Here is an 18164-nt window from a genome sequence, read left to right as displayed (position 1 = left end):
TCTTCAGAGTTTAAGCTGTTCAGAACTTGCAGTTAGGCAACAAAAAATACAGGTGTCTAGAAAGTATTTTCCAAGTGCAGTAAACTTGAAGTTTGATTCAAACTTTCTTCCACATCTGGGCAGGTGGAAGGAAAAGGACCAATGTTAACTTGAGAACAGCTGTTTTGAACTTGGTTATTGTTATGCCAGGTGGAGAGATGGAATGCTATTTGTTAATAGCAGAGGATAGAACTATTTTCATAGGGAGAAAATGCAGCCATAAGAAGACCGTGGAGTTGTATTACCTGAATCCTTTTCCTGCAGAGTGCCGAGGGTGGGTGTAGGGGTAGCGGTGGTACGTGCTGTGCTTTGGAAAACATTTAGAAGCACGGGGACTTCGACATGCTTGGCTGTGTTTTGACTGCTGCATTTCTGTCTGTATAACCCTAATATTACTTATGAAAAAAAAATTATTCAGCATTGGTATGAAATGTGTATGCATATGAAAATAATGTCAGAGGACATTAGAGGAATCCTAGAGGTTTTTTTCTTTTTTTTTAAGTTGTCTTCTTGGCCCTGCTTGTGATCCCCTGTAATGTGTTCCTTCTGCCCAGATGTTCTTTTTTGCCTTGTCTGATGTTATGCATGTTTTTTAGGATTCGTTGTAATACAGCAGTACTTTGAAAGATGTGCTGATTTATATGAGGTGTGGGTTATATGGGTGAAAACACAATTTATTAAAATTTAATTTTTTTTTTTAATTACTGAAACTCGTGCATCTGGATTAAACTTCACTCAGCATGAGAAGCATCTGGTGTTGGTAATTCTTATTAACAGTTTCATGTGGTAGCATTCAGGTGTATACAAATTATTTCGTCTCTTGGGGATTTGAAACATTGTAAATGCTGGAAGAGATGATCTGGGCTGTCTTAAAAGATCACTTGGTAGCTGCCATAATGCTTTTCCAAGATAATTAAACCTTGAGTAAAGTGTTATTGTTAGTATCCTAGGGATGCTTACATACTACAAATGCAGGGATAGTTGGGAGACACAAAACTCAAAACCTTAGCTTATTGGGCCAATGCTTTCTGTATAAGCTGCTACTTTTAGGCAGTGTGAACTCTTTTTACCTAACATGTTGAATTGCTTGGTGAGGAAAAAACCTACCTTAGGCTATTTTTAGTGAGGTTCTGCCAGTGATTTAAAGATTTTCTGAAAGACCTTTCTCCTGTAATCCTGTAGAAAACACCGTGCCTACCGGAACACTTGTCCTGTCGTTAGCAAGAGTTGTAGAAACTGGAGAATCTGCTAATTATTTTTCTGTTTGAAGACAACCGTTTTACTGAACCATATCCACGAACAAAAGCAGTGGAAACAGGCATCTTTCTTACTTTTGAGGAAGTGTGTAAATTTTTTTAAGAAACTGTTAGATTTATTCTATTATCTTGAAACAAAAAACAGCTTTGTGATTTGGAGTACTAGCTGAATTTGCAAAGTCCTCCTAGATAATTGGAGGATCTTTTTCTCCAGTGTGCATGTATTTACTCTTCATTTCAGGAAATTTGGTATACTCGTAGATACACTCCTGCTGACTCTTAGGGATAAGTAGCCTGTGGTGGTGAAGATCTGACTGTGCCCAGGAGGTCATGAAGTCAATCTAATTAATTTAGATCATTCTAAATCTTCAGTCCCTTTAGGCTGAAAACAAAACTGTAGTGAGTTGTAAGATCATTGTAGTTAGTGGACAATCATGATCCTTCTTGGGGGCAAAACCCTCAAAAAGTTGAGGGAAGGGATATCAGTCAGGTTTAAAACACTATGTAGGTTTTCTGCAAATATTTATTTTCATTTGAGAAGTAATTAGGTGGCATAGCCCTTAGATGATGTTTTGATGGGTTCAGTTAGCTGCTGACACAGATAAAGGGACTCATGAATCTTTCTAATCTGTTAAAATATGCATTTTGTACAAGAACAAAGAAGCTCTAATACTGTTGTTGATGTCTTTGAAATCTAACATAAAAATGGATCTCTTCAATCTTTTTGAGATTGCAGCTTTCATACAGTAGGCAAGAAGTAGAATATACTTTGTCAGAGTAACTCCTGAACTTTTTTGTAATAGCTTTCACAAGATGTTATAAAGAAAGCAATATTAAAATATCTAAATGAAATACTCCATGTAATTACATATGCTTTGCTCTGTTTAATAAAAAAGTATATTGAATAACTGAACCCAAATTTGGTTGGTTTTTGTAGTAAAAACTTATTTTTCAAAGTATGTAGTAGATCACATACGGTAATGCATTTTTTATTTCTCACTTGTAAAATGCATTTAAGATGCATTTGGCTTATATTAGGTAAATTTGACACTTTAAATTGCTCAGCTGTTAAGGGTGTCTTCAGGGTTCACTGTCAACACCTTAGAAAAAGCGAAGAAGAAAAAAAGAAAGCAACCCCCACAGAAAAACAACCCCCCAAACCCAAATTATTATATACGTTGTAATAAAAAGGGTCAGTCTTGCTTCTCAAGTGTCTAGGCTTCTATGATTTTGTTTTTTTATCTTAATTGAATTTCAGATTTATTTAGAAGTAGTGGCCTGAATACCTAGGTTTTTAATCCAGGTGCATTTCTGTTTTAAAAAACAAACAAACAAACAGATTGTGATGCCACAGAATACTTCATGTTTAGAAATCCTGTTCAAGGGTAGACATGCTGTATACTTGCATTTAAAGCTTTGTTATACTCTTCTAACCAGAAACTAGTGGGTAACTACCACTGAGCCTTTGTTTTTCTCTCCATCTTTCCTATCAAAACTGTGATAACAAAATGGCTTAATATATGATACCAAATTATGAAAGCTCCATCCAAAAAAATGAAGCACACATTTTGAAACATTAACAGTGGAAGTCTGATTCGGCATTGTTGGAAGAGCTCCCATTGCTGCCTTAACCTTTCAAACAAGCCCTTACACATACTTGCTTGCAATTTTGCAAAATGTTGAATACAGTTAGCTTTTTATATTAGAGAAACTTGACGTTCAGCACTTTAAAGGGCTTGCTCTTTACTACTTAATTTGCAGAACTTGGTAATTGGTAGTGTGTCTTGCCATCTGTAGGAAAAATAGTTAAATTTCCACAAAATACGTATGTATATCTATAAAAAGGCATGTAGAAATTAATCTTGTAAGTCTAGACTACATAGTTGAAATAATTTTTATTTAAAGTTTATTGCCTAATGTACCATATGTAGTTGAATAAACCCATTTTTTAACATTCTTTTGTGTAAATGCATTTGATTAAAATGTTATGCCTGCTTAATTGGCTTCAGAGACTTGCATTTCAGTATTTTCAAGATGTCTGCAGAAGTTTACTCTGGCCACTTAAATGGAAGATAAAAATATGTTTTTTGTTTTTTTCACATTCCTTTGTAATCACTAGTATAATTCCAATTGCATTAATTCAAATATATTTACAAACATTATTTGTTTTTTTTACAGTAAAATTTGATACCTATTAAAAAAGTTAAAATATTATTTCTGCATGAATGTACATGAAGTAGAGAGAACGTTGCATATAATGTTTGTTAATATAAAGTCTGTGGTCTACACCGTAAATAAGAAAATGTGCAAGTGAGGATTCTCTATGTTGAGAATCTAAATTTTGTGAAGACATCTGGCTCAACTTGTAGAGACATTCTTATATTTCATTCTTCAGTTGCAGTTTAGAGAGAAAGGAAACAGTGATAACATGTCTAAAATCAAGATTGTATTTTTATTTCTATGGGCAGTTTTGAAATTTTGCTCAAATAATAATTCCTAAAGGAAGACGGACATTTTGACAAATACTTTTTTTTTTGTTCCTTACACAGACAAAAGAAGTTGGTTTACTTGATGCAGACATATATGGACCTTCAATTCCAAAGATGATGAACTTAAAAGGAAACCCAGAATTAACACCAAGTAAGTGGAAGTGATTTTTCTTGCTGTCTTCTTTGTACGGGGATGAGCACAGGTCACTCATTGGTGCTTCCTTGGTGTGGCACAGAAGGGATGCAAACAGAAAATGAAGACTTAGTGTATTTTTTAAATTATTTTTTATTTTTAGTAATGAGGTTGCTTTCAAAGTTAGCTTGTACTACTAGGAGCATATTCAGGGTTATCTTTCTTTTAATGTTGGTTCACAGGCTTTGGGAGTTTCATGGATTATTACTAGAGACACTGGAAAGAGTAGCTAGGAAAGGAAGGTTATTGTCAGTAGTTTTAAACTTGCTCTACAGGATCCCACTATAGAAGACCTCTAAATTAAAAAAAAAACCCAACCACTAGTCTAGGAAAAGAAGAAGCCTGATCTAGGAAATAAGAGAAGGATCATTACAGTAGTTTGTATAAAATGTCATTGAAATTATTGTGTTTGATCTCTCTTTCTTCAGGCAAACATGGCAGGCCACTTGATTCATTTTTTAGGAATGTTTAGGAATGCAGTGGTGGTGACATCACTACCACAAGGTAAAGACAGAAGACAGAGCTCCTAATTTTCCTTCTGCTAGGAAGGATTCTGGTCTGGGGAAAAGTAAATTCAGGTAGGAGAGTCTGGAGAGAAATAAGGAAGACCCAAAGTAGAAAGGTTGCATCAAGTCTGTTTACCTTTCAGAAATTCAGTTTCACCCTCGGGTGGAAGTTAAAGAATGGCTTTATCCTGATACTCTGTTCATGTGATGCTTGCATGTAAGGGAGTGTCCTTTTTTGGGGGTGGTAGGGACACCGAAGCGATAGGATTTGTTTAATGCTTTGTTTTGCCTGTCCTGTGATAAAGTGCACGTAATAAAAATTAAAAACATGTAATCACAGACAAAACCAGTCCCACGCTATAACACCTGGCCTACACATTAAAAAGTACTAGGGTCCTACTGAAGAAAGTACAAACTGGCAATACTTGTTGACAGGGAAGGGTACAAGGATGTGTACCAGTTCAAATAGGACATAAAAGGGCTTCAGTGAAATAATCAACTATAAATACCCATTAATGTTTGTGGGCAGTAATTGCTAGGTGAAAGGGGAGTTAAATATTCCTTCCACTTCCTTTCATGCCATGATCTTTGTTTATTTATCATAGAATCATAGAATAGTTTGGGTTGGAAGGGACCTTTAAAGGTCACCTAGTCCAACCCCCCTGCAATAAGCAGGGCCATCTTCAACTAGATCAGGTTGCTCAGAGCCCCGTCCAACCTGACCTTGAATGTTTCCAGGGATGGAGCATCTACCGCCTCTCTGGGCAACCTGTGCCAGTGTTTCACCACCCTCATCGTAAAAAATTTCTTCCTTATATCTAGCCCAAATCTATCCTCTTTTAGTTTAAAACCATAACCCCTTGTCCTGTTGCTACAGGCCCTACTAAAAAGTCTGTCCCCATCTTTCTCATAAGCCCCCTTTAAGTACTGAAAGGCTGCAGTAAGGTCTCTCCAGACGCTTCTCTTCTCCAGGCTGAACAACCCCTACTCTCTCAGCCTTTCTTCATAGAAGAGGTGTTCCATCCCTCTACATCTACACTGCTTTTGTTGTAGAATGTCGATTTGTAACTGGTCTTAATTTGTGCATGTGTATAGGTGTTGTGGCAGTGGTTGTTCTATACATCCTCACTTGGTATAAAGCATGCAGAATGAAACAGTGCCAATACCTTTAAAGCTTGGTTATTGAACTTGCAATGTTAGCCTCTGAAAAATTAGTAAGTGGCAAACTTAGGATTTCTTATATAATTAAAATTCTGTCGCCTTATGCTTATACCCTGTACTCTGGATAAAGAAAAAGTAATGTATTTCCGTATACGGATGCACTGCATGTGCTTGTACAAGCAACTGTCAAATTGAGTACTTTCTACATTTAAATACCTGGCTTACAAATACAGACTTTATTTAGATTAATTTCTAAGAGAGAAGGAGAGTACTTGGTTTTATTTGTTGGCTTTCTGTTTTATTTTTTGAAGTCAAAGGCTAATTCTGTTGTGTGATAAATAAATGACTGAACCCTCTCATGTATCATCAGTGGGGTTTGACTTCCTGATACAAATTGAAGTCTTCTTGCATTCTCTTGTACTTTGGACCCCATTGAGGGTATATGTCATACAGGCTGTGTTTTCCTGTAACAGATTTTTTTGCTATCAATTTTGCATTTGAAGTGCATTATGTAATATGAACACAAAAGGGACTATGTTGTGGTGTTCTTCATATCTCTCCTCCTTTCCTTTTTATGTTACATTGACTTTTTCCTTTCCAAAGGAGATGGGGTAAAAATTTGATTCTCCATTTTTTTTTCCTCACTGTCTGAAAAGTTGATTAAGTAACTTTGAACTTCTTATACATTTTGTTATGTATTTTATCAATCCATACCGAATTTAAATCCATGTCGTGAGCCACAAATAAGAAGCGAGTTGCCCAGTCTATTTCATATGGTGATACAAATTAACTTGCTAGGAATGCAAGAATAAGACTATATTCAGTCAGATATTAGGGCAGCTCAATTTTGTTTGTATATAAATTTCAGTGACCGTAGATATTTTGGGTATACAGCTGAGAATTCACTATAAGCTTTTGTCTTAACATGTTTTGAGTGTCGTTAAAAATACAGAATTCAATGTAATAGAAAGAAATTGGAGGATTTCCCTTCATTGAAATTGCTGCTGTTGACTTGCAAGCACTAACATTTTGATTGCTAAAATGTGTTTTTTCTACTTCTGTGTGGAATGTACAAGCAGATATTATCAGGATTTAAGAATATACCTTATTTTTCAACTGACAGAAAATGAATTTGCGTATTTCAAAAGCTTGACATTTTACACAAGTCTACTGAGAAACTCGTAGTAATTCAGTATGAAGGGTAACAGGATAGAATTTGTATTTCTGGAGTTCTGTTTACTTCTCTCTCCACTTTTAACTCTTGAGTTGATGAAGCTGTAGAGCAACAACAGTGAAACTGCTGGCAAAGCAGCTGACATTAAGGTGATTTCATTGTGAAAATAGGAATTTGGAGGGTGTAGGAAGCTTTAATTGTGAACTTCAAGGATTCCTTTAATGAGTGACAAATAGGATAAGCTTGCAAGGAAGTGATCCGTCATAGGTGTATATATATTATGTGTATATATACTATATAATATAATGTACTATATAATATAATATAAGTTTATATATACTATAGATATAAAAATATGTATGACCCTTGTATTTTGGTATAATGAGGTTAATCATTATAGGTATAAGTTATTTTCTGATTTCTTACTACATTTTCAAAAATAAAACACAAACTCTGAACAAATATTGTTCTGTACAGTAATTGAGCAAATCCAGGCAATTCTGTGTTAAAGATGTGCATTAACGATGTATACATAACAATAAGTAAATCAATTAAAAACATTTTTTCTAATAGCATAGCAATGAAAAAATATGTCTAAAGTCTATTGCTGTCTTCGATGTGAGGCCTGGATTTGAAAATGAATCTGTGGAGTAATCCTGGGAGGCTCAGAGCACTCTTGCACTCCTTGATTTCTCTTTCTTTTCTCACATGTAGCAGTTGAAAAGGGATTAGGGATGCCTGGTACCATACAGAATAAATCTGTGCAGCAATTATTACTTCTGAATAGAAATTATTATAGTTAGGCTATAATTTAAGTTTTCAAAATGAATTAGGAGTTCTTAGTGAGGAGAGAGTCTGTATAAATGGAAGATACTTCATTAATTTAATTTTGCAAACTGTGGTACATTGAAAAGTCTGTTAACATCTAATAGGGTGTCATTCAAAATACTTTAACTAAATGGTCAGGGAAATATTGGTTAATAAGTTCACAACTGAATTTAATTAGCTAATGGAGGATTATCTAACTATGAAATAAATATTGACATCAGCTACAATGTATACACAGGGCAACGCTTATAACACAAGTAACAAAAGCATTACTTCTATTCTTTCCCCAAATAATTTACTTAAAAGCTGTTTTCTGGCTTAGTGAACTGCAGAATTTCATTTTTTCCCTTTTTTTTTTTTTAAAATCTACCATTTAAACTAGTTGGCAGAGAGTAAAAGCTATTACATTGCCAAAGAGATATTGCCATTTTGCCAGATAAATATAAGATTTCTTCACTTAATTTAAATGATTATGAAGGTTTTGGTGAGCTCTTTTTCTTTGACAGTTGAGTGCTCTCTTTAATATTTCAAAACTTTGTTGCCATTTTATGATATCCTCAGTGTCTTTTTTTATTTCTTAATAAAATAGTATATTCAAAAGATCAGTAGTGAGCATCTGTTTTCAAAATTTGGAATAAAAAGTAGTTTCTGAGAAAAAGCTAGCAGTAATTGTGTCTGTCGCCATTGAGTCTAATAATAGTGCTATAGAAGTGAAATTACTGATAAAATTCTAAAGTCAGAAATGGACACTTATCTTTTTTCACTGCAACATATTTACATGTCTGCTACTCTTTAGACTGTGATAGCAGAGTCTTGTAACAGAAAGTGATAATCTAAAATAGAATCTGTTGTGACTGTTTAAAGATGTCTCCTGGAAATAGCTGTGGGATTTGGGATTGTGGTGCATCCATTTGAGGGTTATAAATAGAAAATTTGGAGTGAACTAGTTAAATAGAGAAAACGTTACATAGGTGGGGTAGTTAGAGGTAACCATGAAGAAATTTCTTGATCTTACATAAGGGTTTAATTTTGAAGATACAGCTTGTATTCTCAAAGTTGTCTTTATCATCCTTTACCAGTGGAACTGCATCATGACTAATTTAAATAAAAGCTAAATTTGATTCTTTCAAAAAAGTCATATTTGCTACTGCCATTACCTCTTGATTTGTGAACAAGTGATTTTTAGATTGTGTATAATCTAATGGTATGCTTTACTGATTCCCTTTTGAAAGAAGTCTGAACTGAAACCCTGTGGTTTACTTTTTGTGATGTTTTATCCCAGTTAATCTGAATGGCTGGAGTAGTCCCATGTGTCTTACATGTGACAAAATAATAATTTGGAATATTGTAATTAGTTGTGGTTTATATTTTGGAGGCTCTTTCATATGTGATGAGGTATTTGAAAATGAGAAGAATACTCAAGTGATAAATATTTTATTCTGGACCTTGGCTATGGCTCTCAAGCCTGTAACAATTAACCTCAAACTGGATTAATTCAGCTGTTGTTGAGTTCACTTCTGGAAAAAATTGATGACCTTTACTTGGAAGGGAAAGGAGGTGGAGGATACCCAACTCTGCAAGGAGTTGTTTATAGGCATGCAGTTGTTAGCTGCTGTTTAAAAAATAAAAACCTCTAGACAGTTAATTTATTAAGATTTTATTCTTCATGATATGTAAATTCATACTTACAATTACAAAAAAAAGTAAGGCAAAAAAGTACAAGATGAGAAATGTAGTGTAGTAATTAAAGCCTCTTACTGAGACCAGTCTTTTTTGGATAAGTGGCAAATCAAATTTTACTAAATGCTATTGCAATATAAATTACTGAAACACTGTCACCTGAAAAAATACATTTCAAGTACTTGAAAGCGGAAGTCTATTACTCTTCATGTTGTTAATCCTGCAATGCAGTAATTATAAATGCTTTGATATGGATTATGGCTAGCAAATATTCATTGCATTGTAAAGTTTACTCTTAGAGATACAAATGGTTTATCTGGTACAACTTTTATAATTGGACTTAAATTGAAAAATGGTTTTATTATAGTAACATGATAGATACACATTTCATTGTACGTACATAAACAAAAGAAACGATTCATTTTTTTGGTTGTGCATTGAACACATTTACTTTTTTGCCTATTTCAGAGGAATAAATGTTTCCATCCCTCTTCTCTGCTAGAAGTAATATTGAAGAATGTAACTAAATCAGAATTTTCTCAATATTTTTACCTTGCAATTTCACTTTCATTTTTTTTTCTCTGTGGGTTTCTTGCTGTATTTTCCCTCTTTCCTTCCCCTTCTCTGCAGTACAATGGAGTGGCTTTTCAGAATAAAGAAATGAAGCAGAATACATCAAAAATAGAAAAAATGTATTTTAATCCTTTCCTATAGTGACCAGAGGCTAAAAGTTACCGTAAGAGTTTAAAAGCTAGCATCTCTTTCCTTTGCTTTAGTTCATGGTCATAATCTTGTAAAGTACACAGAACTTCACTTTACAAGTGGAGAAATTAGAATTCAGCCTAAAAAGGCTGAATCGACTCAAATGTACTGAGTTCCATAGTTTTGCTTTGAAAGCAATGAAAGTCCCTAATTAACTGGAATGTTTTATGAAGTTAGATCTTGAATTGAAGGTAACGCGTAGGGAATGTCTGCCCCTTGGGTTCCTGCTTCTCCCTGTCCTGCTCTACCGTTGTCTGTCACACTGTTGTGTGACTGACCTGGGCAGTCCCCCTCTCACAGAAGCAAGTCAGGGCTTCAGATAACATGAGCCTTCCCAGAGGTTTTGTGTGTCAGGACAGAAGCCTTGAACTGAACGTTGTATTAGTCTACTTCATTCCTCGTGGGTATAATGAACTAAAAGAACCCACCCAAACTAGTCTAATAAAGCTTTTGATCCACTATACATAAACTTTTTTGGCTCCATGGGGATCTGAGGGCTTTTCAAAATGTGGGTTATTTTAGCAATTGTAAGGAAGACATTTGTGATGGAGGATAATGGCGAGATACTTAAAACTAGTCCTGTGTTAGTATTCTAAACCTGACAAGTCAGCAATGCTTTAAAATGTAACAAAGATATGACTAAATCACTGTGCTGTTTACTTGTGCTAGACTTGCTTTTGAAGTATAGTCTTCCAGCAAGCAATTAGTTCTTTTGCTTTTAGGTAGGACTGATGAAGTCATATCTGCAAAACAGTTCTGTTAATGAAAAAGCTTTTACAGAGCTTTGTTTCCTCTGCAGTCTGTCAGGAGGAAAAAAAGTAGTAAACCTACTCAGGTAATGGGATTGGTAGACTGACTAAATATGAGAAGAAAATCTTTTGGAAAAAGCTGTGTTTCTTTATGCATTTGTTTCTTAAAGTTGAACTGTGAGCATTGAATAATGCTCTTTGAGTCTCATTGCTAGTTTGCTCTGGTTTAAGTATTTGTAATGTCTTCGTGGTTAGGTAACACTGTTAGTGCGGGGTGTAATGGGAAATCACAGCCTTCCTTGTGTGGAGCTCTTCAAGCTTAAAATACAAATTGCAGTATTTCTGGGGCAATCCTGCAAATAAACTTACAACAGTGGGAAGTCAAGCTTGAAGCCTCAATTAGTCTGTCACTTGCCATAGAATATTCTGGGCTTCTGGCATAAGCAGTTAATACAATGATTACAGTTAAAACAATGATTTAAAATTTGTGACTCTGACTAACCTGCTTTTGGTGACAGGATCCTTTCCCCTCTGGCATAGGTTGGTGTCTCTGTTTTATTGCGGGATACCCTGGGCCCCTGTTGCTATTTGTCCCCCTCCCCTCCACTGCAGTTCTTTTCCCTTTGCCGCACTGTGGGTGGAATTCACTTGCCTTTGCTTAGGAAACTAGTACTGCTTTAAACACGCTGGAGTATAGTGTCTAGCATCTAGCTGCCTCTTCAGAAGGTACGGCTCTCCCCTATGCCCTCTGTCAAATCTGCTAGCCCTGTACAAATCTCAGCTCCCTAAGGCATCCGGAGTGGCAGGAGACATCTATATTTACACAAGTAAAGCCCAACCTTTTTGTTACTCTTCCTGTCCTATGTCCTGTACCTTTTCTGTTGTACACTGTTTATGCCTCAGTTTGCTTTTTTAAATCTTAATTCTTTCAGATATATTTGGGAGTTTCAAGGGAAAATACGTAACTTCAGCAATGCACCTAAACTGTTTAGATCTCCTAGATGTTTATCAGTTGTGCATTACATGCTTTCCAACGTGAGATGCTGTAAGTGGAGCCATGGCTCTGTTAGAACATCAGACCTTGGGGGAACACAGCATAGGTCTCCAAATCCACCCTCATCTGTTACATGAGATAATAATTCCTCACCTCAGAAGCATGTGGTTAGGTAAAAATGTTCATCTTGGGTGCATGGGTGTTACGGAGACGGGGCTTGTGTAAAAACTAAGAATCAGGAAACAGATGCATTCAGAGCATAGCCCAGAGCTTGCAGTGGTGTCTGTGCTGGCAAACACTTCTGCATTGGTAGTGTCTTTGGAAACATTTGGAAATCTACATGCAAAGGTCAGTAGGATGTTTTTAACTTGAAAATCGTACAGTTGTTCTACTTTTTATAAGCATAGTAGAAACAAATAGTTATTCTGTTTAGAATTAGGTATTTACGACCACACCATAATCATAGAATCATAGAATCATACAGGTTGGAAAAGACCTCCAAGATCATCGTGTCCAACCGTCAACCCAACACCACCATGCCCGCTACACCATGTCCCTAAGGGCCTCATCTACACGTCTTTTAAATACCTCCAGGGATGGTGACTCCACCACTTCCCTGGGCAGCCTGTTCCAAGGCCTGACCACTCTTTCAGTAAAGAAATTTCTCCTAATGTCCAATCTAAACCTCCCTTGGTGCAACTTGAGGCCATTTCCTCTTGTCCTATCGCTAGTTACTTGGCAGAAGAGACCAACACCCACCTCGCTACAACCTCCTTTCAGGTAGTTGTAGAGCGCGATGAGGTCTCCCCTCAGCCTCCTCTTCTCCAGTCTAAACAACCCCAGTTCCCTCAGCCGCTCCTCATAAGACTTGTGCTCCAGGCCCTTCACCAGCTTCGTTGCCCTTCTCTGGACACGCTCCAGCACCTCCATGTCCTTCTTGTAGTGAGGGGCCCAAAACTGAACACAGTATTCGAGGTGCGGCCTCACCAGTGCCGAGTACAGGGGCACGATCACCTCCCTAGTCCTGCTGGCCACACTATTTCTAATATAGGCCAGGATGCCGTTGGCCTTGGCCCCCTGAGCACACTGCTGGCTCATGTTCAGCTGGCTGTCAATCAGCACCCCCAGGTCCTTTTCTTCTGGGCAGCTTTCCAGCCACTCTTCCCCAAGCCTGTAGCGTTGCCTGGGGTTGTTGTGGCCGAAGTGCAGGACCCGGCACTTGGCCCTGTTGAACCTCATACAGTTGGCCTTGGCCCATCGATCCAGCCTGTCCAGGTCCCTCTGCAGAGCCTTCCTGCCCTCGAGCAATCTTTTGATATATTTAGCTATTGATGTCCATCTTAGAACAACTTAAAAGCACCACTTTCCTGTTCGATGACCAAAATCCAGTTAGGACAGACAGGTGACTTTAACTATCAAGATTTTTTTGAAGACAAACATTGAGTAAAATAATTAGTTATCCTTCTAGGAAGTCTCTGATTTTCCATTATAGTGGCAAGTTCCAAAAATAGCTGAGTACAATAGGAAATCTTTAACAGGGAGGAAAATCTGAGCTTCTAAGGTTGTCATCTCATGTTTGGAAATTTTTTTTGCCTTTGAAATGGTAGAAAAAGCCAACCTACCCCCTATTTCAGATACTTGAAAACTCTGAGCAAATCCTCTGCATTAGTGCTTCCTCAGTCAGTGAGCTCGAAACAGATCTGCTAGGGTGTTCCATGATCTACTAATATTTAATAATTATAAGCTACCTTTGTTTTCTTAAACAGCATGATGCCTCCTAAGGAAGTGTACTATAACATCAGAATCTTCTGGAATAATGATCTTTACTTAACTGTTGAGATAAGACTGAATGTAAGCCTTTGCTTGCTCTAATGTATCAGTCAGCAGACCTCTTCTGAAAACTAAGCCAAGAATTGAAATATCTCCTTGTGGCTTAACCCTGGCAGGCAACTGAGCACCACTCAGCTGCTCGCTCACTCCCCCTGCAGCGGGATGGGGGAGAGAATCCAAAGGGTAAAAGTGAGAAAACTCGTGGGTTGAGATAAAGACAGTTTAATAAGGAAAGCAAAAGCCACACACACAAGCAAAGCAAAACAAGGAATTCATTCCCTACTTCCCATCGGCAGGCAGGTGTTCAGCCATCTCCAAGAAAGCAGGGCTCCATCACGCGTAACCGTTACTTGGGAAGACAAACGCCATCACTCCGAGTATCCCTCCTTCTTCTTCCCCAGGTTTTATTGTTGGTATCATATGGGATACCCCTTTGGTCAGCTGGGGTCAGTGTCCCGGCTGTGTCCCCTCCCAGCTTCTTGTGCACCCCCAGCCTACTCGCTGGTGGGGTGGGGTGAGAAGCAGAAAAGACCGTGACTCTGAGTAAGCACTGCTCAGCAATAACTAAAATATCTCTGTGTTATCATCACTGTTTTCATCACAAATCCAAAACATAGCCCATGCAAGCTACTATAAAGAAATTTAACTGTATCACAACCAAAACCATAAATAAAGCTCTGTACATACTTTCTGTGCTGCACTAACCTATGGCCACCATTGAACGGTTATGTCAGGCTTTCTAGAGAAAAAGAATGGAGTAAGTCAGTTACCTTGTCAGGATAGTCTGCAAGGCTTGATTTTTCTGGGGGAAAAAAGTTTTAAAAAAAAAAAAAATTACAAAATGCTGAAGATCCATCCTAATGACTTCAGCATCATTCTTCCCCACGTGAGTAACAATCCAGCCTTCAGACCAGTCCTGGAACTCTTTTAATCAGCAATCTGCTGTAATGCTGTCATGAATTTGCATGTGTCTGCCTTTTCCAGTGCCCTACTTGTAACCTACCAGAAAAGGCATTTTATTGACATTTCATTGGTGCTCTGTTGGTCTTACTGATCTGATTTTGTATGTGCAGAGAAGACACAGCACCCTTTTATTTAGGGCCATCAAGCTTACTGAAAAGTTGTAAACAAGGGTATTTTATTGACCTCTTAGCGTAGGTAGCATAGTATTGCTGTGTGTTGTGATTTTAAGAAATCTCTTGTGTTGTATGTTGGATTTTTGGAGCTGTATGGTAGCCATCTGATAACAGAGAAGGAAGTGTTAACTCTACTCTGAAAGCAATGGAAATCAGAGATGTTACCGAGATCTCATTAAGCTAAGGCTTCTTTACATGTTATGTTTTAGAAAATCTTCATGAGACCCAGGGTGAAGGAGGAGGAATGCCTGTTGCTTTTGATGAGACAAGGATGATTACCAGAGCCCACTGAAGCACTTTAGATTTGAGATAGTCTTAAGAATGCTTTTTAGCAGTAGGCAAACAGTGGGGTGCTCTGCAGTATTTTGTATTACTTTGAGAATATGCAGAACATTATAGCCAGAATATACAGCAGGTTGTGAATTTTCTGGTGCATTGTATAAATTTGATTAAATCTTGCTGCTTGGAGCAGTTTATAGTCCTTGTTGTTAACCAAAGAAAATAAGATCCTGTTTTCATAAAATGAAACTCTACCATTGAGAAATAAACAGTGCACATGTTTTAACAACAGAGAGGCTTGTTTGGCTACTCTGTAGGTCAGTGTCTGTGTACTCACAGCAACTCTTCTATTTTACCCACTGAGGTGAAGGAGAGGGAGATCTCTGAAGGTGTGTCTGTTCTGTGAGATTAGTATGTTTACCTGGGCTCTATACAGAAGAAACGGTCTATGCAGGTAGTGGATGTTGAGAAGCTGGCCTCTGGATATTTGACTGACATACTGTAGAGCACTTGGATTGAACTGAGAAGTGGCATAGTATTTTGGTGAACTTTCTCAGAATAAATGTGTCTTTTCCATTCTTCTTACCCTGCAGTTCCTGGTCCTCATGTGCTGAGCCGTCAAGGATTGGCGTCCCCTTTTTGTTTTCGTTTTTTCTTAAAATTGTTCCTATTTCATGGTAAAAATGAAGCAGGCCTTGAGTCTGCAGTGATATATGCTGTACTTTTTTTCCTGTTTCTTCTTTTAAAACCCTTTCATAGGTAAATATGTAGTCACGTTTCTTGAGACTTCTAACAGTATTATAACTTGTGGCGGTATGTATGTTGTTTACAAGAACAGCAAAGCAGTGCCTAGAGATGGCTCTAGGCTGAAGTTCAAATGTCATCATCCTCTTCATAACAAAACTATCTTACTGCAGGGGGGAGAAGAAAGACTGTGATTCCTAGAAATGCGGTTAGACAGTATAATGCCACCAAAATAAGCCCTTACTAAACACTGAAGAGAGCTGCGCAAGTGGAGAAGAGTTGCATCAGTCCAAGCCCATCTCTTTTCCAACAGCAGTTCCATACTCATTCCTGAACGCAATAGTCATGCAAGTGATTTGTTTAGCTTCTTATTTTGTTCTTTTTGATTTGTAAACCAAACCATCCAATTTATTTTCAGTCGTCTTTCTACAAAATTATATGGCTTGAATGCCCACTTACTTGATTGCTTGAAAGCTTTCGTCTGTAGAGTTTAGATGTTTAACTTGTGTGCTCTTGGGTGTTATTTTGTCCGAATTTGGAGTTCAGCTTTGAATAGACTGCATTATATTCACATTGTTTTTATTTTACTATATATATTTTACTTCGGGCGCATCAAAGGTTTCTGTCAAAATATGTATTATAATATATTTTTTATTCTCTAAAGTATTCTTTCTATTTTCTGCTGGTTCCTGTCAGTGCATGCTCTTAAAATAAACCAGCTAGACCAAATAAAATTCCTTTTGTTCTTTTGTGTGTGTGTGTGCCATTTTGAGATAAGGTGTGGATTTAGATGGCAGAGACTATAAACAGGAGTTTTTGGCTTTTGCGAGGTTTTGTTTTAAATGCAGTCTTTTTTTTTGCTTACTTTTTGCTTGCTTGCCCCTTTGCCAGCAAAACAATCACAATATTCCCCCCCGGCTTTTTTTTACTTGACACTGGAAAGGAATATGGAGCATGACAAGGGCATTACCTCTGCAATGTTCAAATAAGCATCTTTTGTTCCTGCAGAAATTTTAGAAGTCCTGCAGACTTTTGCCAGTCTGAAGAAATCCAGGACTTCTTACCCGGAGCTGTTGACAGCATGTAGTTTAGGGGTGGCTTTATTTGGTATCTCTCCTCTGGGGTTCCAAAGCAGACTTAATATAAGGAGAAGAATTCCCCAAAACACTGGTGTGTTAATGGGAACGATCCTCTGATTCATGAGATTAGTGGATAGCATAGTTTAAAAAAAAAATTAAAATTCCATTGTGTTGTAGGACTTTGATTTTGTTCTGATATAAATGACTTAGCATTTAGCAAAGTATTGCAGAAGTAGAAGGCTGCCTAAAAGGGGATTTATGCCTCGCAGCATGGGAATTTCATACAAATAGATGAAGTCGGTTTCGGCAGCACAAAGTGACATTGTATTATGGGCAAATGCGTTGTTATTTTGGCAAATGGTGAATGGTATCAGTAAAATGTAACAACCTAAGAAAAAGTGGGGCCAGGTTCTTGGGTAGAATAGATAAATGTATACATATATTGAAGGGGTGACGGGGAAAAATTGATAAATGCTTTTAATAGAGAGGGAAAACTGCTCTTAAAAGGAAAAAAAATTGTGTAAGCTTGTTTCTTTAAAAAAACCTAAAAACAAAACCCAAAATCAACTCTCCCTCCCAAAAAAATCTTGTTTGCTTCTTTTTTAGAAAATCTAATGAGGCCCCTTAAGAACTATGGAATCGCATGGTGAGCATGTGTTTTAATTTAAATCAAGCTGCTTTACAGATGTACTTGGTATTGTGCTGGAAAGCTTAAGTTTTTGCTTTGTTGTTGCAGCATGTCTATGGGTTTCTTGGTAGAAGAGACTGCCCCAGTTGTGTGGAGAGGGCTCATGGTAATGTCAGCAGTTGAGAAATTGTTGAGACAGGTAAGGACTTAGGTACATAATTGTGTTTCAAACTAATCGGTTATTTTAAAATGCATTTAACTGATACATGACTGTCCATGACATTATTTCATGTATTAGCGGTGAGCATTTTTGTATCTTGGTCTTAAATTCTTAAGAATTTAATCTTACTTCAGATAAGAGGGAAAATTGACATCTTTTGTGTTTACCTATCTCTATTCAAATAGAGCTGTTCTTCCATGCATTTGATGAGTGAATCACCCCAATTTGCCTTTCTTCTCATTCCTTTTTATGTTTCTTTATGCAATTGTTATTAAAAAAAAAAAGGCATTTTGAAGTTGCCTAAAGATTTGAATGTATAGGTACCTATGCATATCTACAGCTGTATTCCCTTGTGTGCTTGTTAATTCACCAGCACTAAGAATTCTTGGATGGCGTTTGACATATGACAGGTACATG

The 18164-nt window shown here is 37.1% G+C and overlaps 1 protein-coding gene across 13 annotated transcripts in view; it reads left to right on the top strand.

Annotated features, from left to right (window-relative positions):
• Positions 1-18164, top strand: part of NUBPL (NUBP iron-sulfur cluster assembly factor, mitochondrial) — a 152634-nt gene that overhangs the window by 16710 nt on the left and 117760 nt on the right. For 10 of the 13 annotated variants that reach the window (XM_075151704.1, XM_075151703.1, XM_075151705.1 and 7 more), the window contains 3 exons: positions 3845-3935; positions 17506-17545; positions 17636-17726. In XM_075151704.1, the coding sequence (XP_075007805.1) occupies positions 3845-3935; positions 17506-17545; positions 17636-17726 (222 nt within the window). The remainder of the gene's footprint in view (positions 1-3844; positions 3936-17505; positions 17546-17635; positions 17727-18164) is intronic. The other 3 variants (XM_075151706.1, XM_075151711.1, XM_075151710.1) reach the window with 2 other exon arrangements.

Source organism: Calonectris borealis, chromosome 5 (assembly GCF_964195595.1).
Source record: "Calonectris borealis chromosome 5, bCalBor7.hap1.2, whole genome shotgun sequence".
NCBI classification, from domain to species: domain Eukaryota; kingdom Metazoa; phylum Chordata; class Aves; order Procellariiformes; family Procellariidae; genus Calonectris; species Calonectris borealis.
Note: the sequence above shows the minus strand (reverse complement) of the source record. Positions and strands in the feature narration are given on the sequence as shown.